Genomic DNA, 26,132 nt, shown 5'->3' on the forward strand with positions numbered 1-26,132 from the left:
AAGGAAGGACAGTGTCATAAATCTAGAGATGATTTGAGGATCTACAGCTGAGTGATATACAAATAAGATACATTTTTGTTAATAGTCAATGTATTTTTAAGGTTTAACTCCTGAGTTTAGTGTCACTTTAAAGTGGAGCTATAACCTACTATCGCTTACAAACAAGGAAGGTGCCTGCTTAGCCTTTATTTGGATTTCAGTTGACATGGTTTTGCACATGTGATCAGCTATGAGACAAACCATTTAAGGGTTTGAAAGTCAGATTGAGAACTTAAAGCCCATTTCCATCTTTGTAAGTGATTAGCCTTTTGTTGTGGTAATGTAGAGGTGCAGTGATGATGTATATGTGTGCACATTTTTATGACTCACAATGCTGGCTTTCTTAATTTCTTATGGACTTTTTACAACCCCAATTCCATAAAGGAATGCTGTGCAAAGGAATGGTGTTTAAAATCTACATAAAAACAGAATGCAATCATTTGCAAATCTCATAAACACATATTTTATACACAATAAAAAATAGAAAACATATCAAATGTTTAAACTGAGAAAATGTACTATTTTAAGAAAAAAATAAGGTAGTTTTGAAATTGATGGCAGCAACAGGTCTCAAAATAGTTGGCACAGGGCCATGTTTACCACAGTGTAGCATCCCCTCTTCTTTTAACAACCCTCTGTTAATGTCTGGGAATTGAGAAGAATTTTGGGAGAAAATGTTGTCCCATTCTTGCCTGATATAGGATTCTAACTGCTTAACAGTCCTGGGTCTTCTTCATCGTATTTTTCATTTCAAGATGCGCCAAATATTTTCATTTGGTGAAAGGCCTGGACTACAGGCAGGCCAGTTAAACACCTGGACTCTCTTACTACGAAGCCATGCTGTTGTCAAATAAACTAAATCAGAGAGGGGCATGCAAGTGTATTTTTTAGCTAATAAAAGTATGGCACCATGCAATGTTTGTTTTAAGGTGACACTAAACTCAGAAGTTAAATCTTAAAAATGCATTCAATACCTTAACTATTAACAAAAATGTATCTTATTTGTGTATCACTCAGCTGCAGATCCTCAAATCATGTCTGAATTGGTGCTGACACTGTCCTTCCTTCTGGAGGGTGGCTACTTTTGTTTCCCATGGCCCCTATGTGTGTTGTAAAGTAGCCACCACTCCAAGCTCACTCCCATGATCTCATGTTTAGTTTACTAATTTGTACTGAAACTAGTCTATCATGGGATTGAGCTTGGAACAGTGGTTACTTTACACCACACACAGGGACCATGGAGAACTAAAGTAGCCACCCTCCAGAAGGAAGGACAGTGTCAGCACCAATTCAGACATGATTTGAGGATCTGCAGCTGAGTGATACACAAATAAGCTACAATTTTGATAATAGTTAGGGTACTTGAATGTATTTTTAAGATTTAACTGCTGAGTTTAGTGTCACTTTAAGGCAAGACCTATTTTTACAAGTTGATAGCAAACTGCAGGGTCATTTTAATTAAGGATGCAAAATGAATAAATAATGTATATAGAGTAATTCTATAGAATAAAGATCATTCTTTAATAAACAAACATTTTACAGAAACAAAAGAAGTTTTGATGTTTTATTTTTCTATTGCGTAAAACATAAACTTCACAGTGTCCCGCTTTTAACAAGTGACACAATGGCTTTCTGAACAGCAAGACAATGTAATTTTGCAGAAAGGATTTTATCTATGCATATTGCTCTGCACATTATTAAATTTGAGGATGATAAGGCTTAACAAAATGATACAGTCCAGTAATTGACTGGCTGGTTTTCTAATGTCATAACATGACTAATGGAAGCTTTAGCTCTGCTGGTTTGAGCATCGAAAATCTGCTGTCAGCAGTACCTCTAATTGGAGATCACCTTTACCAACTTAACCAGTTTCATAAATATTCAGCTGAACAATACAGGCCTAAAGTGTGCAAGTTGCCTAATTTGCTCTTTGTTTGACATTCATTGTCAAGGACATGGTGATGACATTCCTGCAGTCCTAAGCAATGGTAATTCTGTACTAGAGGACACTGTGTTCTAAGAGTGAAAACTGTGTGCTTCCAGTAATTGCCACCAAGTTGCCACAATCCCATAATAACATAAACATCAGATTATTGTGCGGTATCCTTAGCCACTTTTTTTTAAGCAAAAGAAAAATCTCTATAGTTAATGACTAAAAAGAAGTGTATTTTTAAAACTTCCTTTCCTTATTTATTCCCTATTTGTGAGTGACTGAATTAGGTCAGTCCTAACCTGGAACTAGATTGGTATGGATCAGGTTCAGAATCTTTCAGCAAGTCTTTTAAACCTTTTCCAAAACCCTCTTTGAGCATGTAATTTGTGGATACATTTTACCCATGAGTGCTATTACCTGTTGTAAAATACCAGTTAAATACAATTCAATAAAAGTAGATCTAAATCCTAACTGCATGTCCATTAATTTGCTAAAGATCTATCTATTATAAATAACTTTGATGGTTGCCTTATTGAAATCAGTATTTTCCCCCTTTTTAGTTTTAATTTCAATGTATTTGCATCTTGGTGCTGTTGATCACTTCCAGCCTTTTTCAGCCACTTCCAGTCTATAGGCACACACTCCAGCATTGGCTGCATTTCATGGCACTGGACCAGCTTCGTGGACCATGTCTGTGCAATGGATGACCACATGTGCGCTTGAATTCAACACCATATGTAATCAGGTAACAACGTAAGAGCACAATTGCCTAGGTCAAGTTACCCCTATCTTTTATCACCCGGAATATCACAAACTTTGTAACGAATTCCTCTACTTCTATACCATCCCATATTAAGCGCTGGGCAGATTTCATGAATATGACCGTAGAAGACACAAACTCGATAGTGGAGCAGGGGTGGTTGCAAATTTGTAAAGCCATAATAAATGAATCCTGGGGAGAGATCTATTTTAGAGTCATACACAGAGCCTATCACACATTTAAAATACTTACAAAGAGTGCTCCTTCCATCTGGTTAACTGCTTGCCCGAAATGCCTCCACCCCCTATCTGATCTCCCAAACTTAGTTTAGTCTTGTCCTCACATACAAACCTTTTGATCCGATGTATTATTCTTCACAAATACCCATTCTGGTAAGACAAGACCAATGTCTCCAGCCTTCTGCCTCCTACATGCCCTCCCCATAGCTAAGAACTGTATACCCTCTTGGAATCTAGACACCTTTGTAGTGTGTACACGCCCAGCAGGTGTGTTGTGCAAAGCCCTGCATGAATTGCAAGGTGATGTTGTGTAAATTAGCTCTACGTTGTGTTGCTTGTGTTGATGAATGCAGGAATGTAAATGCATGAGCTAACCATTTTTGTCTAAACTGTGAAGCAGCATTATATATGCATCATGTGCATGATTTTTCCATATATGGCATTAGTGGAAATAGGCTTTTAGAGACTTGCATGTCGCTATTAGAACGGCGTGTAGCCTATGGCACATGCTACATGACGCGCACGTATGTAAATACATAAAAACACGCCATAGTGGCGTGAAAATGTGACACATTGCTCGTGTTTGGTTGATAAATACGTTTTGCTGGGTAAAAATGCACACGCAGCTGGTGCGTGTGTGTGTTTAGGTTAGTAAATCACCCCCATGATCTCCTTCACCCAATCGAATTTCCCATCACACTAAGGTGTATATCGTTTTCCTGATGTATCCTACAAATGCCTTCATAGTAGTGAAGTTGTCTTCTCCCCACAGTACTGACCCTCATGGTTTTAGATTTTTTTTTCTTTTTTTTTTTCAATTGATGCGCTACATTGTTGAAGCGCTATTACAGGGAAATAACTTTGTTTATAACTTTTTCAACTGGTATGTATTATTATCCACATTTCTGAGGTACAGTCTGTGTACTGATACATGCTTTGAGCGTGTTTGTATTACTTTATACTCAATAAAAAAATGAACATGCTAAAAAAAAGAGCACAATTGGGAGACTGTTGACACCCTACAGTTACCCCACACTCCACAGATAGCTTTACTCTTTAACAAAACACACAAGTTAAATTGAACACAGTTTTACTTCACAAAGCACGGCTCACAGATTTTTTTTGCAGTCTTTTGAAGTGTAGGAGGAAAGGGCCCCGTGTCTTCAATGGAACTGAAACTAACTAAAGGTCTAGCTAAAGACCGTACCAACTAGCTCTAAAAAGGAAAGGAGAACAAGGAATATACCAAATGCGCAAATAAACTAGTTGATGTCACACTATATTGTCAATAAGTGTCAATAGTTATACAATATTTACAATACAGTATTTTGAAACAGCAGTATAATACATAATAGGTGGAGCACAACAGGAACTTTCCTCAGTGAGGCAGTACTGGATAGCAGAATGCAATTGGAGGGTTTAGTAGCAATATAATTCTGTAAAACAGTTAGATTTGGGAATCTCTAGGTTGTTGCAAACTCTGTGAAGTGGTGTCTTAATAGGCCAGTGCACTCAGTTAAACAGTTGTTTTTCCAGAAGAGCATATACACTGTATTAAACCTTCTAGTGTAGGTACTGCTGGGATATCTGTTAAGATTATTAAGTTTTAGACTGAAAGAATAAACACATGATGCCATCTAACCCAGTGTAACTCTATAGCTGCGCTTATAGTAGATGTAAATCCTAACTGAATGACATTTGGTTGTGCAGGTTGCGTAAATTTGACTGTGCAGTATAATAGGCACTGGAGTCTGACCACTTTCTCCTGTGTGCGCTAAGTGAACTGGTCACCACTTTCTCCAGTATCCTCTAAATGACCTAATCAGGCACACCCCTTTCTTCCTCGGCAATACTGTCTGAGGATACTAGCGATGAGGGGGTTGGCAGTTACTCAGCTATGCAAGTATAAAGCACTGGAGTGGGAAAATAGGTAGCAGCATTTCTATTGAGAAAATTGCATTTTAAGGCATTTAAAAGCAACAATCAGTCAAAAACCATAACATGCAGGAGTAAAGAGATAAAACTGACCAGAGCCCCATGAAATACCTGGCAAATTTGGCATAGGAAAGCATTGGCTGTCTACTCGTCCTCTCCTGATGCACTGCTGGGTGGCTGAGTGGTCAATTGCCAGGTCCAAACAATGTCACATGGAGGTGAGTCCTTAGTTCAATGTAAGTGCAGGACAAGAACTTAAAGGGACACTAAATTCAGGAGTTAAATCTTAAAAATGCATTCAAGTACCTTAATTATTACCAAATATTGTATCTTATTTGTGTATCACTCAGCTGTAGATCCTCAAATCATCTCTGAATTGGTGCTGACACTGTTCTTCCTTCTGGAGGGTGGCTACTTCTGTTCCCCATGGTCCCTGTGTGTGTTGTAAAGTAGCCACCACTATGAGTTTGCTTACGTGATGGACTGCAATCTTACGTTTAGCATTGTATTTGTATTTGTATTGGGATTATAGTCCATCACAAGAGTGAGTTGGGACATTATGGCTGAAAAGGGGGCAGCAGGACATGACCCAATGGGATACTGCTTGAGGTAACCACCTCAGGTTGCCTCATTAATGGGACTAGGTACCTGTTTACTACATGCTATCCAGTAAACCTGTTATTTTTCCCTAAAGGGGCAAAGTACTGGTTGTCTTTATACCCTTTTGGTAAAAAAGGGTTTACCATACTCTGGCTTGTACAATCAGTAATTTAGTTCTTGTTATCTCCCTGCTAGCACGCCCATTAAAATTGACCTCATAATGTGGGTATTTGCACAGCTTTATTTATTTACTGTTTTCCTGTGCTTTGAATGATGCAAATAAAAGCTTTTTCCATACAAAGGCTCACTAGAGGGTAAATGTGACTCTGCATTTACCTAAATATATATGCACAAATGTGTGCTGTAGCTTAAACTTGCTAGAGCTTGCGGCTTGATTTGTTTTATGCATAATGCCTTCTCTATTCCAAGACCCTTTCAGTCAACATTCATACAGCTGCAGCAAAGGGGAGTGCCTGAGTTTCTATCAATGTGTCAAGTATATTCTAAATGTGTCATTTATATGCCCTTTCTAGGCACATAGAACCTACTGAATAGGCCAACTGCTTCTGTTTGATACAGGGGGCGTTTTTTTTATCTGCGCAATGATGCAAGAAATCAATATGAATGAGACAGGGCAGCAGAGAAGCGGATCAGATAGGTAGATATGTGTGGCGTATACTATATAACATTTAAAGGCATACTCTTATCAGGAAGACCAGGCAGAAGAAGGCTAGTTGTACTTATTGGTTGTTACAGCAAGGATCAGTGATAATTAATGTGATGCATTAACAGCAGGTAATGCTTCCTTTGTCTGTTGGTAGATAGATTAGTTAGAGGTTGTGTATAACCAATCTGCCTCTTGCATTGCTTGCATTGCTCTGTATACAGTAGATTAGCTTTTTCCTGAGAACAATTCTTTATTAAGATTACTTCTAGCAGTCTGCAAAGCTTGTGCTTATAATATCTTGCATAAATATATATCTTGACTATTTACACTAAAAATATAAGGTGAATAAGATAATAAAGCTTACAGCCAAAGAACAGATTTTTTTTAACTCTCTGGAGACCAATATTTATGTGTACAAAAGTGTGATTTTCCAATATTTTTGTGTTGTACAAGCAATAATAGAATTGTGCTTTCTCAACCCTTTCACTATGTATCTGCAACACTATTCAGGTCTTTCATATGTGTTCCTACTCATCTATATAAATGTTAATGGTATGTTTCAGTGTGAACTCTTTTTACCTCATACTAAGATAAAAGAGACAGCATTTTTTTCTCTTTGGTGTTATAATACATTATAAGCCCCTTCTAGTGACCTGTGAAGAAACAGCTAGAAAATAATGGATTTTAATTGTTTTAAAAATTGAATAAAATGCAAATACTGTTAATGGAAAAAAAGTTGGTCTTAAACTTATGGAAATAAGTTAAATATATGAAAATTGCTCCTTTTTTCTGTTATGTAGTATGCAAGTATCTGAACAGATACTTGCTGTTGCCATGCACAGCTGCTCCAGTTTTGATAAATTCCCCTCACTGTATTTCACACACAATCTGTGTAAGATACACTGTAAAAGAAGCAAGCTACTTAAAATATATCAAGCATGTGTAGCGCAGGTTATAACTCTCTTTATGGTCAAACTATCTAACTGCTATTGAAGGAATAACAGTCCAACACTGACACTATACTACTTGCCAGTAGTGCTAACAAAGTCCAGCCGGCTTTGGGCCCTAACTGTACATTGGTGCGCTTTTGACAGTAAGGTCACTGGTTGATAACTTCTTACTGTATCCATGAATTATGATCTTTGGCATTGACTCCGTTGTAGGCCAGCCAAAGGTTTTTTTTTCCACTCTTAAGCCAGAGTCCTGTGGGCTTTCAAACTGCGTTCTAACAGGTGCCAGTCTCCTCCCCAGTGATCACAAATCCCCCACAGTGGTGATCTGGACATCAGCTCCTCGAAGCAGTGATGGCCACCCTTACCACTAGCAACCTCAGTGGTCGTGATGATGGCATTTGCGGCTCGGGTATGACAGGCTGGTCACAGCATGTCCACCTGCTAGTCCATGTGCAAGGAGACTGCACTTCATTCAGATACACTCAGAAGAGATAACATTGCAGCCCTTCCCCTTGTTCTCTGAACCACCTAGGTATTGTAGTCCTGTGCAGCACTGGCAAACACAAATCTCTATTCCCTTAGGGCTTCAACTCCCACAAGTCTCTGTAACTCCTTACACAATCAGCTGCAGTCTGTACTGTCCCATCAAGTCTCTCCCAACTGTAGTTGTCAGGGGTGGGCTCATCCAGATAGAGACAGCTAATGATGATTCACACAGTTCTTTCCAGCTGTCTGTCACTGTGAGGATATCAAATCTAGCTCAAACCTGCAGTGCCTCAGCAGCCAGTCTTTATTTAAAAAAATAGCAATTTAGCAGCTGCTACACATGTTTATGAGAAAAAATGGTTATATTAAAGTCCTGCCATACAATATATTACTATATTAAATTTCTTGAACTGGGAGAGTCAAGTCATCGGTGGTTGCAGTAGGATAGGTTGGATTCCTCGAAAGAAGACATTTCTGGGTCATATTGTAAATACCTGTGTTTCCTCAACTGCCTGTAATCCATTTTGGGGTAAATATATTCTTTTGGTCAGAATAGGCTTACTCTACTGATTTAGGCAATGAATTTGAAATGACTGCAACTGTTGCTTTGGTGGCCATTTTGATTAGGTATTGTATCTAAGTGGTTAGAAGATCTGGTTACAATAGTATACAGGATTGTACATTTGCTCTGCAAAGATGCTTGTGAAGAGTATTAAACGGCTACAGATGGCTCTTTGTTTAGGAGCAAGATTGTGACTTGCTACTCACTACTGTACTTTCGACTTTTGTTTCATCATCACCTTAGTTATTAGACTTATGAAATTAATTCTATATTTGATTTAAATACCATACCAACACATTAAAATCTGTTAAGCTTAGAGTTTTTGTCAGTTTCAATAAGGTCATCATGAAGCAGTAGTGCCTGTTATATCTACATTAGGTAGCATTAGCATTCCTTTGTACTCTATGTGCAGCCTATTTAAAATACATTGGACCTTACAGCAAACAAGTGATTCACTGTCACTAAAAAACACTTATTCAGAACTTTAGTCTTAATTAAATTATTTTGAGTGTGGCACATGTGAATACCTTCTGTTCTAAGAAGGCTCTGCAGTGATGTGCACTGGGTTCAGTTAGAGTGATGTTTGTTCTTTTAGTCCATGCTCACCATTCTGGCAGGTTATACTTTCTCATTGGTCCCAAAGCCCTACTTTATAGAAGCAATTGTTTCCATACACTGCATTATGATGGCCAACAAGCCTGAAACTATGGTATGCAGTTTGGAATAGTTGGCTAAATAATATTAGGCTATATGTGTACTAAACACCAATGGTTTTGGATATACAGTTAGCCAATGAAGTGTAAAGACGTTATTTACATTGTTTCTTTCACTATTGAACTGGTTCAGTAAAGGGCTTTTTGGTTCCTTTAGTCCTGCCTTATCATAGCCTTCTGGCTTATACTTACTCATAGATGGTTTTATAAAATGCTGCATGTGATTATAGCACTTTCAGGTGAAGCCTTTGTTTTTCTGTTGCACCCTTTGTACTCCATATATGTGATGTATTTAACTTCCTGGCATCAGTGAGATACCAGAACCAGAATCCAGATGCCTTCCTTGGATTTCACATGTTCGCATGTGCAAGGCCACAGCTATCCCAGCAGAAGAAAGCAGTAGGAAATCAACATGCTCCTGGCTTCGAGAAGAGGAGACCTAATAACAATAGTGTACAAGGAGCATGAGGTTTACAGAGAAACAAACAAGGTTACTGTGTTCATAAATAGATAGTCTAATAGCATGGACTTCTCTCTTAGCATAACATTTTGGCTTAATTTCCTCTTTCTACAAAGACTTGTTCCTTTGAAGTATCCCTGTAAAAGCCCAGCTCCAGCCAAAACTTTTTTTTGGAATTTGGAAGGGATAGAACATCTCTGAGCTTTTTTGTTGTTGTCTGTTACCCCATTTATGGGATTTCTTCTTATTCAGACAGACATGTGATGGAAAATGTAACCAATTCTAATGCATTTGAGTTGGTCAGACACATAAAAACATGAGGGGCTGTCCAACAGCAGGCACACAGGCAGCAAAAAACATATGAGACACAATTGCTGGTGATAAGAAGAATGAACCAACAGGAACATTTAAAATACATCCACAGTTAGGCTGGCAGTGTTATAGCTCATGTGGAAAGGATAATGAAGCATATTAAAGATGTGTTAAAGTGTGTCACCAAATATTAACACTATATAAAGGAAGAACATTCAAAAAAGAGGAGAGAGAAAACATTGGAGAATTTATTAATGCAGGATGATATACTACTTTGACAGCATAATCAGTTATGGAACTAAAATGGGACATTAGAAGATTTGAAAAGTTACATGTGTAGTAAGAATAACAGTGCTGATAAGCAGAATGGTTGTAGTTAAAAAGCAAGATAAGCAGAAAGTATGTATTGATTGCACTGTTTGTCACCACCATTTTATTGGATCTCATCAAGGAAGGCATCACCAATAAACTTTAAGTAAACATACATATTTGAAGAGTTAGAGACGTTTACTAGGGCTGAACTTATTAACAGACAGTGTGGCTCAGGTAAGGTAGCCTTTTAATCCTTGTCCACAAAGAAAAGTCTGTCTGAAGCAAATGCTTGTTAGGTTTCAAACTAGAGCTGAAGCAAGTCTCCACTTATCAGGGCCACTTGGCTAAGCCTACAAATCCAACAACACTTTTTACTGTCAAGACTTGGCATCCAGTATGCATGAGCATTAGTATGCTAGTATAGCTCCCTTGAAAACCATTTTGCTCTATAAAAATAGCAGGATTTAAAAGTGTAATAACTGTAGCATTATTATGCCTTAGACACAAAATTTGCTTCAATAAAAGGTGTTTGGAATGCAAAGAGAATGACAACCTATTCAGAGCCGGACACAATTTAACTAGCTGCCTCTAAATATTTTCTTCCTATTACATTTCCTATTACATTTCCACCCAATGTATCACTTGATGCTCCTCTTTTGTCACATAAAACACTGTGTATTTGGAATATGGTCCTTCCAAACTATTATGGCTAGACCATGTCAAACGTCCCAGGAAGTTGTATGTTTGTTTTGATAGGACATCAAGATATCAACCATACTGAGATGTTCTGATTCATAAACTGCATACCAGCAATATTTACCCATAATTATCCCTGAGATCAGGACATCCCTTACAAGGGAGCAATTGGTCAGATTATTCCTTGGGATTAAGTTGGCATATTGGTACAATCAGGTGATCAGGGTTTTGCTGGCATTATTGCTTTTGCTTTAAGATGTTCCCTCCTCACAACTAGATCTTTTATTGCAAAAGGGGCATATTACTGACACAAAAAGCACCCAACATAGGGCAGAAAATATGTTTCTGGGACCAGGCAAACATTATCTTTCTTAACCATGGATTGTATAGATTGTCTGGACCGCACAAATGGAAAATGAAAAGATGGGACACCACCACAATTGGAGTCCATAACTGTACTGACTTTATTTTCAAATTGTGGAGGCCCCCCTCCTCCCGTCTGTCCTTTTTTCCATTCAAATCTATCTTTGACCCTCCTGTTTGGCTTGGGGTGTCCCTGTCTATGTGGGAGCAGCCTCTTCAAGAACAAAATCACTTAAAATGTGGGTGTCCTAAAGCAGCAAGGATCTAGCGCCTCTTTCCCCCTACACATAGGCAGCACAAATGGCCAAGTTTGATCAGTCCTATGAAGAGTCTCTAGAAAATCTTCTTGTACAGTGTAACTTGATAAGTTCTAATCGTTCTAAGGACTGCCTTATAATCATAAATATTTTGGCTTACGACTACAATCCCTTGATGGCTGTTGGTGGCATGTCCATTGTCAGCAAGACTGTTTCTACTAAGGGTGTTTTTATCAAAGAAAGATCTACAAAGGTGTTTCTACTAACTCAATATGCATCTTTCCACAAAAACAATGACCAACCAACTAATTATTGGTCTGTTTTGCCCCCTTTATTTCAAACTATTCACTGCTGTGAATGTTTAGGCTAACAGGGCTGCCAAATGCACCTGGATCTGTGGCAAACCCTGTGATAGTACAAAGAATTCCCTTTGGAACTTGGTCTATCATCACTTTAACATCTTGTTTCATGGTTGGTACTTCAGTCACTCCTTCTCTTTGCAGGGTCACCACTACACTTTGCTTCTGTTAAAATGTTAAGAGTGAGACAAGGTTTAACTTTCCCTGTACCTTGTGCACAGTTTCAGGAATGTGACCAAGCTTACAAACTGCAATACTTTAGAAAAAACAGCAGATGGCAATCACCATGCTAAATCTAAACTATACTATCTTAAAAATTGTTATCAGGCAATTTAGGCAATATGGCATCTTTCTAGTGTGTATAAAAATATTAGCGAATAGTTCTAGTGTACTTAAAAGTAATAGTAAGCTTCTCTTGCTTTCTCAGCATTTTCTTTAAATCTATCTCACAAAGCCTCCAAGCTGTTGAAAATCATTTTGATTTGCAACCTGGGACGAGGGGTTTTTAAGCAATGGCAAGACTTTCTGTGCTGTAACCATGGTGGTAGCTGTATCCACTGCATTGTAAGCATAGCTTCAGGGGGAACAATTATTGAGCGAGAGCAGGCCTAAAGTGAGAGGCATAGGTTCTGAGGGTTTTGTTAACAGTATGTACAGATTTAACCTGTTTATAATTATCTATTTTTTTTGTAACTACAAAAGCACAGAAAAAAAGGGAACAAGCTCACAACCCAGGGATACAAATTGGGCTGGAACAAGTAACACTAAAACAGGGCTGTGGCAACAGTGTGCGAGCTCTTAGAAACAGGGAGAGGGACCCTGTGGCAGCAAAAGACAGACAGTATGTATGTTAAGAGCGCTACTACTGTTTGGGTGCAATTAAACAATCATGGAGTGTAACGGTAATATCTCACACTTAGGATGATCTGAATGAAAAAAATACTCACTTTTGAGGTGTCCTGGGGAGCCCTGGAAATGTCTCTGACAACTCTGACAAGTCTGGACAGGTGAAGCCCAGTGGTGTGGACGGCTGAGGGCATATGTACAGATGCCTGTCGCAAGGGAACTCAGCTGGCCGGGCTGAGCCGTTGCGGCCACAGACACTGTATAGTCCTTTGCTGTGTGACCGTAGCTGTCTAATGCCGACTCACTGTCAGATGTCTCAGGGGATGGAGCGGCAAAGTTGTGGGGACCGAACTTCGGCTGGGACAGTGAAGGGGTATTGCACAGCAGTTGAGGGTGTCGGTATCGGAGATAGAAGAACAAGCGCTACGCGTTTCGTGGCAAAACAGTATAATGCCAGGGACGACAAGAATATACGTTTTATCACCACTTTTAACAACGGGTTTACAGCTATACAGAAAGTAATCCGCAAACATTGGCACATTCTACAAAAAGACCCCAGATTGGGTCCCCGCGTAAAAAGCAAACATGGGCAGGGGTGGCAATGCAACCTGTGTACTCCCTTCACAAAAAAAGAAAGTTTTAGGCCTATACACCACCTTGTCCCTATGTAAAAATAAATAGGTAAACCATCCTTCCACAACATAGGGGAATTGCAGGCAGCAGCAAATGGAGAGGGGAATTCTATGCCTTGGGAGAATGGCAGACAGCAGAAAACATTACACTCCTACAGCCATAGTCCATATTTCCCCAAATATTCCTTTAGAAGTTTCAAATATATAGGAAATGCAGTGTGGTGAGGTTCTGGGGAGTTGTGTTTTTTTTCCTACCTTCCGAAAAACCATTTCTCTATTTAATCCTCCAAGGCACAGAGCAGCCACTGGCCTGCAAGTTCTGCTAATGAGCCCTTTCCCTGCTCCTCCCTCATAGGTGGAAATATCAGCTATTTCTTTTGACTCCTAATGCGGCTATTTCCTCCTCCTCTAAGCCATGGTTTATGGCCTGCTGATATCATTTTTTTTTTTCCTCCTGTGGCAAATAAATTATTTTTTGATGGTGTCTGGATCCAACACACTGCTGACATAGCTTGATGCTGAAACTGGCAAAGCTGCCCTTTGTGTGCCCTATGCCAATGCACAATTGTGTGCAATAGAGGTATTCTCCAAACCACCCAATAGTTTGCCCCCCCCCTTTGCCAGAGCTGCAATTACATTTATTAAATCTGGTGTCTGGCTCCACCACACTGGAGGCATAGCTGCAGGAGAAAAGCAAAGGTCATAGGCTGTTTGGCTTCAAACAAGGTAGCAAAAAGAAAATAAATCAATATTATAGTTTCACTGATAAAAAGCCATAAAAAAACACAAACTGTGTTATTTCACAGACAAAAAAGGCAGAAAACACTCATGAACACTGTGTAAGCTACATCCCCTGAGAAATGGAATATAGAGGATAGCTGCTGTTTCACCAGGGACCCCCTCAAAGGGCTTTTGGCTTAACGGCTGGCTACCCCCAGGTCACTCAACAGATACTTGCAGACGTGGAGGAGAGTAGGTTACAGATCACCAGGACATAGACCATGAGAGAGGCATACAGCACAGGGTAGCTGGAAGCAGGAGTTAAAGCCAGATACTGTGGTACAGAGGAGGTGCAGTGGAGGTTCTGACTGTGGATGCAGCATACACTGCAGAAGCAGAGATGGCCCAGCAGGGGCTCATACTGTCAATGCAGTGCAGCAGAAGTTGATGCTGTAAGTGTAGCATAGGCAGAAGTTGCAGATGCAGTGTAAGTTTGTACTGTGGAAGGAGCATAGGTTGCGGTTGCAGAGATGGCACAGCGGAGATGCAAACTGAATGCAGTGGAAACTTTGGGTGCAGTAGAGGTTGTGGTGCAGAGCAGGCTTAAAATGCAGCAGAAGTGGATGCAGCTGAGGGTGGAGCAGAGACTATGAGTGTAGCAGAGGAACAGCAGATACTGACTGGTGCAGTGAAGGTGCAATAGAGACCATGGGTGTATTAGAGGTTAGGGCTGCACTGCAGAGGCTTTGGCCATTATTTACAGACTCGGTTCACACTATGTAAATTGCTTAATTAGGTCACAGTTTCAATTGAAGACACCAGGAAGGTTTTATTGTAAAATGAAAATTAGAGCATACTGTGAAAGCTTTGGACAGTGGTCAAGCCTGGACACCCAGGGGGTGCTCATGGGGTCCTCACTTTGAAGAGTAATTCATATGGTTTAGGCACACATTTTATTTGCTGATGCAGAACCTGCTTGCCCACGACCAGCTACAAGTACAGAACCTCTGCCTCTCCCATTAGGCCTGCCTGTCATTATGAATACAGGGGATTGCCTAATCTTAGGAGATTGAGGGTGTAGTTTTTTTGGTGCACTTCACAATATGGTAATTTGGTGAATTAAGCTGTACTGGACAAGTATGTGGTTATGTGCTGCAAAAAAAGGGCTAATTTGCTTTGTGTCAACAAGACCACGCTGCTCACCCAGAAATAAAAAAGACCCAGCAAAATGATATTAAAATAAAACATACCTTCCTTAAAAAAACAGAACCCTAAAACATTAAACCCCAACCCTAAAACGGTAATCACAAACTCGTATTGTGTGTTTGTTTTACTTACTGAAAGTAACAAACATATATAAAAATGTGAAATAAAAAAGACCCAATAAAAAAACCAATAAATGAAAGGGGGACAGCAGCTAAACAGCAAATTCAGTGGTTGCTTACACACACACACACACACACACTCATAGAAAAGGCTGTTGGATCTATTCACTGTAAATACAGAGGTGATACGCAACATTATGTGGCCCACCACATTGGAATGCATAGCAATGTAGCACAATACAGGGTATATTAATGTTTAGCACTCTATAGTATAGCAGCAATTACTATACTGAGTGATCAAGATAGACCCTTCAAAGCCATCTGAGCACAATTCAGATTCCAGGAAGTGCATTATTGTTAATTGGTTGCTATAGTGGCGAAAGGCCATATTAGTTTGCAATTTTCCTAAACTGTAAATGACTTGGATATTTAAATTAATAAAAGAAAACCCTGCACTAATCAAAAAATCTCCATAAAACTATATAAGCAGCCAACACTAAAAACTGTGAATTACACACCAGCACAAGATAATAAACAAACAATAACAGTGTAACGCTTTTTCCAGTCAAAGAATACAAAGTGTCAAATATATAAAGTGTCATGAAAATCCCTCAGTGATAATATTTATAAAAACAGCAAATAAATGACACAAAGCTGCAATTGTCTTTCATGAGTGAAGCTCAGTCTTCTATTATTTTCTAATTATCCACATCACATGATAATCTTTGAAGAATGTAACACGGCTAAAGTGAAATTGACACTGCTGAAGTAAGGAATCCAATAAGGGATAGTGAATACAAACTGCTCACTTTATGTCAATGTGACTTCTTCAGGAGTGCGAAGAAGTCCTGATGAAGTCACATTGGCGTAATGTGTATGGTGGAGCCAGAACACATCACACTCAGAAGCAGTGACTAGTGACTAGTGACTAGTTTTTAACTTTAATAAAGAGTCACTTTTATATGGAATTATGCTCTGTACCTTTTTATTTGCCTATACACGAACAGCGTTGAAAACAAGTGCTTACCAAGAGCTTGGGCATCAGTAATAGAGGAGTTCTACCATTAACCCTATTAATAAAGGAACGCGTTTGAGATCACACTAAAGCATTTTAGTGAGAGTCATAGACATAAGGTGAGCAGTTTGTACTCACTGTGCTCTATTGAATTCCTCACTTCATCTGTGTTTATTTCACATTAGCCGTGTGTTACATTCTTCAAAGATTATCATATGGTGTAGATAATTAACAGCAAATTGTGGTGAAAAGAATAGAAGATTGAGCTTCACTCACGAAGAAAGAAAGAAAGAAAGAAAGAAAGAAAGAAAGAAAGAAAGAGCGTGAATCATTTGGAAAAGGCAGGAGAAGTGAAAAATCTAGGAGAACATAGCTGATTTGGAAAAAGTCTCCAGTTCAGCTATATTGTCCTAGATTGTTCACTTCTCCTGTCTCCTCCAAACTCTTCACCCTTTTTTTGAATAACCCTGTTTATTTATTTGACACTTTGTATTTCACTTTACAAAGTGCTACACTGTTATTGTTTATTATCTTGTGAATGACTTGGGTTTGGGTCAAAGACATGGTCAATCCAAACCCAAAGGTCATTGCTACTCAATAGCAAAGTGCATCTTGATAGGTTAGGAAGGATATGGATTTTACCCCCATTGAAATTTAGATAGACTCTTCCACCAAGCCTTCTGTGTGACCTTCTCTTTTAAACTAAAGGAGTAATGAGAGAGGTCTGTAGATCTGAGGCCTGCATGCAGTGAACCATGCCAAGCTTAAAATCTACAGATAGTAGGATTCCAGTTTCTGTCAATATACATGTTACAGAAGAGTGTATAGTGAAGTTTGCCATCATCCATTGCTTTCAGTTTGGTTCCTTCTTTGATTCTCTAAGCTAAGCTGTCTATTTGAATTAGAACCACAAGATTTGGCTCTAAAATTCAGCTTAGGCCTTCTAAAGATGGACCACCAGTTGTTCTAACATAATGCTCTCCTTCTACAGGATGTCCATATAGGACCCTACCTGATTGCTGGTCTTCTATCATTGGAAGAGCATAGAACATGTCTCAGAAGTCAAAATCTAAAGGAATGGTAGATGCACTGGAAATCTGAACTGGGCATAGGGGACTCTAGTCGCAACAACAGGCACCATGTTGGAATCCCCTTCATTCCCTTTTGTTACAAAATATTCCCCTCTCCTGTGTTAGTTTTTACCAAGTACAAAAACTGCATCCATTTTAAAAAAAAGTGTGCATACTTAGTAGTGGATGTGGCAATCGGTGAATCTACAAATTCATAAATTCATACATCTTTTAATATATATTCTATTTTTTAACTTAAATTAAAACATAAGCACAAACAGATTGTGTACGTAAGAAGCCTGAATTTTTCCTAATCTTCTACCTATTATGTTTCCTATTCTTTTTTGGTTATTTACATGAATGTTCCAGCACTATATCCCTTTATCCTTGATAGAATTTATGATAATGCCAACATTAAGCTGATGTAGAGACTACTGAATGCATTCCAGGCTGGTTTATTTTTTCACAACATTTGGCCATAATTCTTTTGTATATTACTATGCAGATTCAAAATATTTCTGAATTCCTTTCAAACTGCAGGTCTACTCAATGAAATTAAATCAATTCAAACCCTCCCTTGTGTGTGTTAACTTAATTGTCCTAAGGCAGCATACTAATGCCAAGCAAATCTGTACAAAATAGACAAAATAGCTTTTAACTGAGAAGACATTAAAACTTAAAACAAGCAGTAAAACAAATGTTCCCAATAAGGATTTTAAATGTAATGAAAGCAGAGCATTTCAGATTTAGGTCACATAACAATTAATGTGTTTGTATGCATCTGATTGTAGCAGCATACTATATTTCATTGTGATACTGCATCCAGGAAAATACAGCAGTTGCCAGGGTAATTACTTATTCTGTTTGGCGAATGCAGCAAAGTCAAAATGCCAGATAAACATCACTCTAATTTAAAACCCATCAGTACATTTAATTAATAGCTCAACTTCCTCCATGTTTCTGTCCATCCACCCACAACTGCTCCTCCATACAAAATTAATATATATACTGTATATAAATATATTTTATATATATATATATATAAATCTTCTGCACCGTTATAAACCATTGTGCTGTCATTGTACTTTGGAGATTTTTGATCCTGCTGCATAATGTAATATTGCTATGGACCAGTGTTGTATAGCGGGATCCACCTATTGATCCTAGCAGTGGTGGCGTGCTGGTCTGCGTACATTTCACGTGTTTCAGCAGTGCGGCACACATCCATCAAATCTTTGTTGCCCTGGCTACCTTTGTAGTGGCTCAGATCCCCTGGAATACTTTGAACACAGGGCTCTCAAGGTATTCAAGGCCTTGAGCGCAATCACAGCACATCACCCCTTCATGGCAGAGCCCACCTCTGAGAGCAACCTGTGCATAGCCTGACAAGTATTGCTGTGATCTCTCCCCACATACACTCCTTTAAATCGTTAGAACAGCAGTCCAGCCCACCACAAGTTTGCTTCCTGGAGAAACCCCCCATCTTAGAGGTTGGGGGAAGGATCAGTCCACGCACACAGAGAGCCTTTTGTAACTTTTACTTAAACATCTTCTTATGTAGAATTATGTACAATATAAAACAGGCTTCAGTCATCCCATTTACTGATGATGGTACATTACTTGTTTAAGCACACAGGAATAGTTACCAACAGAGAGAAGGTCAGTTGAGGTGCAGCCCAGAGCCAATGGAGAGGTATTGCCCAGAGTCCTGCATCCTACAGTGATGCGAGTAGTCCCATCAGATAGTGCTGCTCCTGGCCTCCTTTGCTTCCCCCTTAGGAGAAGCTGACAGATATCCACAGCGACTACATGGTGGCTGGCCTGGTCCTGTGCCTTCGAATGTACCAGCCTTCTGTAAAGCACTCTGTCTTTACTGTGCCAACTGCACACATGCCTTCTTGGGCGGCTGCCCCGCCCAAAACTATATATATGGCTCTAACTGGACATAAAGTTACCTCAGGGCAGAGCAACCTTTGACTCTACAGTGACTCCCTCAGTCACTCAATATTGTCACTCAATATTGCCTATGGGGACATCTAGTGGCAGATTGGCATAATGCAATCCTCAATCCTGCCCACTACCCTACACCAGTCACTGGATTAAATAAAAAAGCTTTCAAAAATGCCTTCTTTCTTTAAATGAACCACTACATACATAGTTGCATAGTTACATAGTATTTGAGGTTGAATAAAGACATTAGTCCATCAAGTCCAACCTATTAGGATCTCATTCTAGGAGTACCTGTACCCCTGTATATTACCTGTACTCCTGTATGTTACCTGTACCCCTGTATATTACCTGTACCCCTGTATGTTACATGTACACCAATCACTGGGGATCCATACCCTATAACACTATAACACTTTTCTAAAGGATTCATCACAAAGATGATATCAGATATTAGAACACGATAGCGATGAGAAGAAACTTAAAACCAGCTCCATTTGCAGTTTGCCCAATCCACTGCTGCAATCTTAAACTTTACACCTTCAGGTTTCCCCTTTTTGTGTGTTTTTGTTTTTCAGTAGTAAAAGAAAAAAGCTATGTCTGATTCACTTTCATGTTATCCCTATAACCAGAAGTCTAGTAAACGTATGCCCAACCACTCCCATTATAACACTTCTCAGCACTGGGACAGTGTTTCTAGAGGAGCTCAAAACAAGTATGGGTTGCCCTCTCAGTACAACAGTGAAGTCTGAAAAGCAATGGTTCTCTCATGCATTTGGTTCCCACAGAAAAGAGGTTTGAGAATGTAAGTTGTTATCTGCAAAAGGGCAGGTTGCAAGCCCCTGCCTGTGAACTCGTAAAGAAGTCCTTGGAACCATTTACCTATTACGAAAGCAGCACATAAAATTAAAAAATATTTTTTTTTTTGACACAGTAAATACTTTTTTCCTTCATTACTAGACATGTAAGCCAGCGAAAAATTATTTTAGTTTTGTTTTGTTTCAGATGTTTTCGTTTTTTGGGTTTCGAATCTGAAAGTCAATTCGTTTCGCCATTCGGATTCGAATGAATCCGAATTTTGTTAATTTTGGATGAGTTAAATGATCATTGTCAACTATGATTCATTGCAGAAAAGTGTCATTACATGTTTACTTTGTTGCTTTTTAATTTCTGACACCACAAACAAACAAAAAAAAAACAGCATGGGGTCCCCCCCACCAATTCATGCTAGATCCTTGTCTGATATATAAACATTGCATCGGGGAGTTTTTTGTTCAATTAAAATTATTGATGTTGTGTGTTCATTTACATTTTTTTAACCCTTTAGTGAATGAGTAGGGATACAAGTACCCCTTACTCATTCACAAGGGGGGGGGTGGCATCTGGGTGCCCCCTTTGTGAAAGGGGGTACCCAGATGCAGATGAGCCCCCTGCCCACAGACCCGCACCACCACTGGGTCAGGGTTGTGGGGAAGAGGCCCTTGTCCCCATCGGCATGGGGACAAGGTGCTTTTCCAGGGAGTCGTTTCCGGAAAAGCACCCTCCCAATGCCGAGGGCAAGTGACCTGGTATGGTGGCCTGGCATGGCCGCTTGCTCGTCCCCCTCCCCCTTGCCTGCCCTTCCAGGCTGCTGCCCGAATTAAGGGTATGGTATGGGATTTTATGGGGTACCCCATTATTATTATTTTTCACTTTTTTGGCATTGGGGTTCCCACCTAAAATTCCTACCAGACCTAAAGGGTCTCATATGAATTGCAGGAAAATTGCACGCTGTTTTTTTTAATTATTACATGGGGTTCCCCCTAACATTCCTACCAGACCTAAAGGGTCTGGTAGGAATTGGGGGGAACCCCACTCTGTTTTTTTAAAGTTGTTATTATTATTTCTGTGAACAGTTAAACACTTTTGTGTATTCTGTGACAGCTGTCAGATTCTTTTACAGAATAACACAGATCTCTCAGCTTCTTTCTTTCTTTATATTTTGTAACAATATTGTTTTACTTTGTTTTCATTTGAGATACAAATACAGGGAAGCCAGAGAGCGGTAAATTACAGATCTCCCACTTGTTGTGTTTTGTTTCCAAATGAAATTCGGATGTATCCGAATTTTGTTATCAAACATTCGGATTCCTTCAGATTAATTATTTCCGTCATTCAGAAATTCAAATACATCTGAATGCCCGAATTTACAGAAATTCATATGAATTTAAATTTGGAACTATACAAATTGCACATGTTTATTCATGACCTGTTTAAAATAAACAAGTTGAGGACCTTGTACAATAAGTATACTGTACTTGTTGAAGTACTAGTAAATGTACCCATGCAATTTGCCCTTTTTTCCACCCCCCACCCTCCTTCCTGCACATTGCAAGGGTAATCTATTAGTTTAGCTGTGGATGTGGGGGGGGGGTAAGTACAAATACCTTATTCCTCACTCACCTCGGGGGTTTGACACTCATGGTGCATGATTTAAAGGATTAAATTTTGTTAAATTACAGGAAAAACACAACATATTGAATTTAAGTGTTTAAGTACAGGTATACTTTAATGTCTCAAATTCTTTGGTCCGTTTGCTTGTTCGCTTTTTTTCCTTAAAAAACATTTAAGAATCAACAATGTTCCACCAGTCCCTTACTTTTGTTTAAAATATAAAAAATAATATGCATAGTTGATATTCTTTCTTATGTGTCCTCATTGTATAGTTAAAATCTCCAGCTGTAAAATTAGTTATTTTAATAATGTACTACTGGTATGTGAGATTCTAGGAGAGCCCCACACTGATGGCCCTGGAATATTTTTACAGGAAGAGTACATGACAAGGTACACAGTAAAATAAGATCACTGCTTAGGTTTTATTTGAACTTTTTTTAGCAAAGTGAAAAACGGGAGTTGTTATATGAAAATAATAAAGAAAATGTGTTTTCAGTGTTGCAAATGGGTAAAGAGTCCAAAGGACCTTTTTACCAGTTCATTAGGTCAGGCGGTAATGATTTACCTGTCACCACAAGGACTAAGCTGCCACAGGAGTCTTTTCTAACTGAATTTAGGTTAATTCCATCAAAAAGTAAGAGAGAATTACTGACCTGCCATAGTGCTGTTAGTTTTGGAGCAACTTGTATTTCAAGTTTAGAGGCCTTGTAAATGTGTCACGATTTTAAAAGCATGTTCATTTTTCTTTGGTTTTATGAGGTTTGATTTTTAGGAAACATGCAGAAAAATCTTAAAAACCAGATCACAGAGGAACTGATATGAAGATGCAGTGATTTGACCTGAAGTTTAATGACACCACAAGACAAGGAATGGTGATCTCTCTTTAGACATTTTTCATGTAAGATCACATATAAAATCAACATGATTTTATTACAAGCCCCCCATGAGAGCTGCAACCTACTTTCTAAAGCACTGTTTTGATGAAGTGACTTTCAACAGAAACTGGCACTTTGCTGTGGACTGACATTATCTGTTTCAAATGCACTTGCCTTGCTGTAACTGTGAATGCTGTAACTGCTTTGCAAAGGTATATCTAAAGGGTATATCTAAAATATGGATAAATATGATGTATCACTCTGTGACATGTTTATTCCTTTAAATCAGTGTGCAAACCAGTTTTGGACTTGTATAGCTATCAATAGGTATGCATCTCTATGAACACTACCAAAATTTTGGACTAGAGATATTTCAAATGTTTTACATTATCTCTTGGTTCAAACTGAAAAATCTTATTCATAAAACACATAGAAGGGGATTTATTAAAACTGAAGCAGACAAATCTGGAACAGCTGTGCATGGCAGCCAATCAGCTTCTCTCTTTCATTTTAAAATCTTAACTGACCAAACTGAAGAGAGAAGCTGAATGGTTGCCATGCACAGCTGCTCCAAATTTTGGCTGGTCCAGTTTTGATAAATTCCCCCCATACTGTATATAATTATCCGGAAATAGTAGAAGACATGAGTTTGAGTGCTTGTTTGTAGTGATGGAACTTTCAGATTGGATACATCAGGAACAAGGTCAGAAAGTTTAGGAATATTGACAATTTTGTATTACACATGCTGCTGAATTTTTGCTTCATTGAACATGTCAGATTCTACAGTTTCTGCATTTTATAGCCTTTTATCTATTTTTATCTGTTTCAGAAAGCTGACCTGGCAGTTGCTCCTCTCACCATCACCCATGTCCGAGAGAAGGTAATCGATTTCTCAAAACCATTCATGACCCTTGGAATTAGTATCCTGTACAGAAAGGCCAATGGTACCAGTCCCAGTGTCTTTTCCTTCTTGAACCCTCTGTCTCCTGACATCTGGATGTACATCCTCCTTGCCTACCTTGGAGTGAGCTGTGTCCTGTTTGTCATTGCAAGGTAATACAGTGTGCATCTTACAGTGTATAAGCAAGCAATGCAACAGTGCATCTTAGAAGGTTATCACAGTAGACACCAGCTAGTGCCAGCTTACATGCAAAATAATCAGTTGTATTTTATAAAAATGTAGAAAATGTATAGTACCTGTGGTCCTACCTACAGTTCCAGAAAACATGCATTGCTTATAAGTTCTGAAGACCAGAGTAAGGAGACAATATAGTGCATGAGACTACTTAGTGGATTATACATTGAATCCTGTAGCTATTACAATTGATGTATTAAATCAGACAGAACTGTTTATAGTTACATAGGCTGGCCAACCCGCTGGAGGTATCTAAGTAAATGTATTGTGTTTTGTATTTTTAAAAAGTACTCAGTTAAGCATTTTCTGCCTTTAACAAGTCATAGATTAATTCTAGATGTCTCTGAACTTGATTGATAAAATGGCATCTTATCAAATGCAAAGTCAAAGCAAAAGTTTCCAAGACAAAGGGAAAAACATATAGAAACATATATTTTTGAGAAGCAGTGGTAAATAGAATATAGTTTAAAAAAAGCTCAACAATGCCTTGTTTTCTCCATCAGAGAACAAAAATTGTAAAAAAAAACAAAATTGTCCTTTTCATTTACTCTAATGGCCAGGAAACAGGAAATGCATGAACATGTAAATTGCTATGGCAATACCTTTAAAAAAAAATTTTCTAAGTAAGGCTTCCTATCTACTGTTTTTATTTTAGGAATGTAATTTTTTTCTGATTGTTATGGTTTTGAGAATTTTTTTTGATTTGCAGATGTGCTGTCAACTTTTGTGTTCTCCACTAAAATAATATTCAATAAAATCAGCTTGAAATTGATGGCTGAAAATACACACATTTTTGCATCCTAGTTCTCAGAAGTGATTCCCAACAAGTAGAAAGCAACAGCCAGAAACTTTACTACCTTGCTCAAAAAGCCTTTCCACCTTAGCATAGTACATGCAGTTGTTTTCAACGCTGAATAATGAGGCAATTGCAAAGAGCTCTGAAGTCTACAGGTGAATAGGCCATGAGTCCAGAATGACATCCTTTTAGTGCCTGGACTTGGAGAGGGGCCAACCTTAACATGCCCCCTAGTTTGGGCGGAAAAGAAAATCAGCCAATCCCTAAATATTTGTATCTGTTTACTGGATTTTTTACAATGTGTTGTTAAATACACTAAGCTTGTGACATCCTTACATTAACCACCTTAGTACCAGAGCAATGTTTGCACACACATGCTAAAATAGGAATTTTTGTATAGAAAATTGCTGAAAGAAGAGGCCATGTAGAATAAAAAAAGGACTGCTGCATTTTTTTTATGTTGCACGATATTTGCACAAATGTTTATACATTTTATATGTTTAGGGGGAAAAAAATACTAGGTTAGGGCACACAAATACAATATAATACTCAGTGTTTTGGTATAAAAGATGGGGTCACATCAAGTAAATAGATATCAAACATGTCATGCATGCACCTGAGCAATGGTAAAAAAACTATGGTTTTCAAAATTGTTCATAGGTGATGATTTAGAAGCCTTAACTGCTTTAGAGTTAACAGCAAATTATGGCCCTAGAATGATTGTTCTCATTCCGTTGTTCATGGTGATACCCAACATTAGACATGTGCACTGGCAAAAAAATAGTTTAGTTTTGATTCGGAATGTGTGTTATTTCGTTTTTCGGGATTCCGGTCCGAAAGTCAATCCGTTTCGGATTCGTATTCGCACTAAATTAGTTATCGGTAGTCTGTACGAATTTTCGTTAGCGTTTCGTTTTTTTTTCATTGCAGCAAAGTGACATTAAAAAAAATATAGATTTTTTTAAATTATCCCTTTACTCCAACGAAAATTCGGCCACAAACGAAAATACGTCCAGAGTACCGCTAACAAATTTTGTCTGAAATTTTGTTTTTGGAAATTCAGAATCATTTTAATTCGTCTTTTCTGTTATTCAGAATTTCGGATACATTCGAATCTCCGAATAACGAAAATGTTTCCAAAAAACAATTTTTTTCCGCATCGCACATGTCTACCCAACATATGTGGCAAAATTGTCATTTATATACACGTGCATGCCCTACATGGCAATGTTACTTTGCATGCAGATGGCGGGGGCAGCTGGGTTTTTTAAATTTTTTTATTTGTTCTTTTGTTTTTTACATTTTACATTTTTTTCACTTAACTTTATTGATATCACTCAAGGGCTAACAAATCCCTTTGTGATAGCATTTGGAGGTAACAGGTTCTCTTTATAGAAACAGTTGGGGTCTATTAGACCTCAGATGTCTCCCATACCCTCCAATACAGATGATCAAGCACAAGATAACCTGTGTAACTGGCACTTAAGCCCACTTCTGACAGCTCTAAAACAGGAAGTGCTGTGAGGACAGTGCCCCCTGCTTAATTCATTACAGAGCAGTTTGGGGAACTGCCATTCCTTGGTCTGCTCCCGCTCTCCATCCTGACACTGTTACCTCCACCTGGAATTTACAATGTAGTTCTTTATGCAAAAATATTTATTCCCAGCAAAAAATATATGTATATATATTTAT

General features: G+C 38.6%; 1 protein-coding gene across 1 annotated transcript in view; it reads left to right on the forward strand.

The window, feature by feature from the left end:
* GRIK3 (glutamate ionotropic receptor kainate type subunit 3) overlaps positions 1 to 26,132 on the forward strand; it is a 452,956-nt gene that overhangs the window by 369,010 nt on the left and 57,814 nt on the right. Inside the window, exon 11 of the mRNA XM_018564116.1 lies at positions 23,339 to 23,562. Coding sequence (XP_018419618.1) covers positions 23,339 to 23,562 — 224 coding nt within the window. The remainder of the gene's footprint in view (positions 1 to 23,338; positions 23,563 to 26,132) is intronic.

Source organism: Nanorana parkeri, unplaced genomic scaffold (genome assembly GCF_000935625.1).
Source record: "Nanorana parkeri isolate BGI_ZX_2015 unplaced genomic scaffold, ASM93562v1 scaffold726, whole genome shotgun sequence".
In the NCBI taxonomy this organism is placed as follows: Eukaryota; Metazoa; Chordata; class Amphibia; order Anura; family Dicroglossidae; genus Nanorana; species Nanorana parkeri.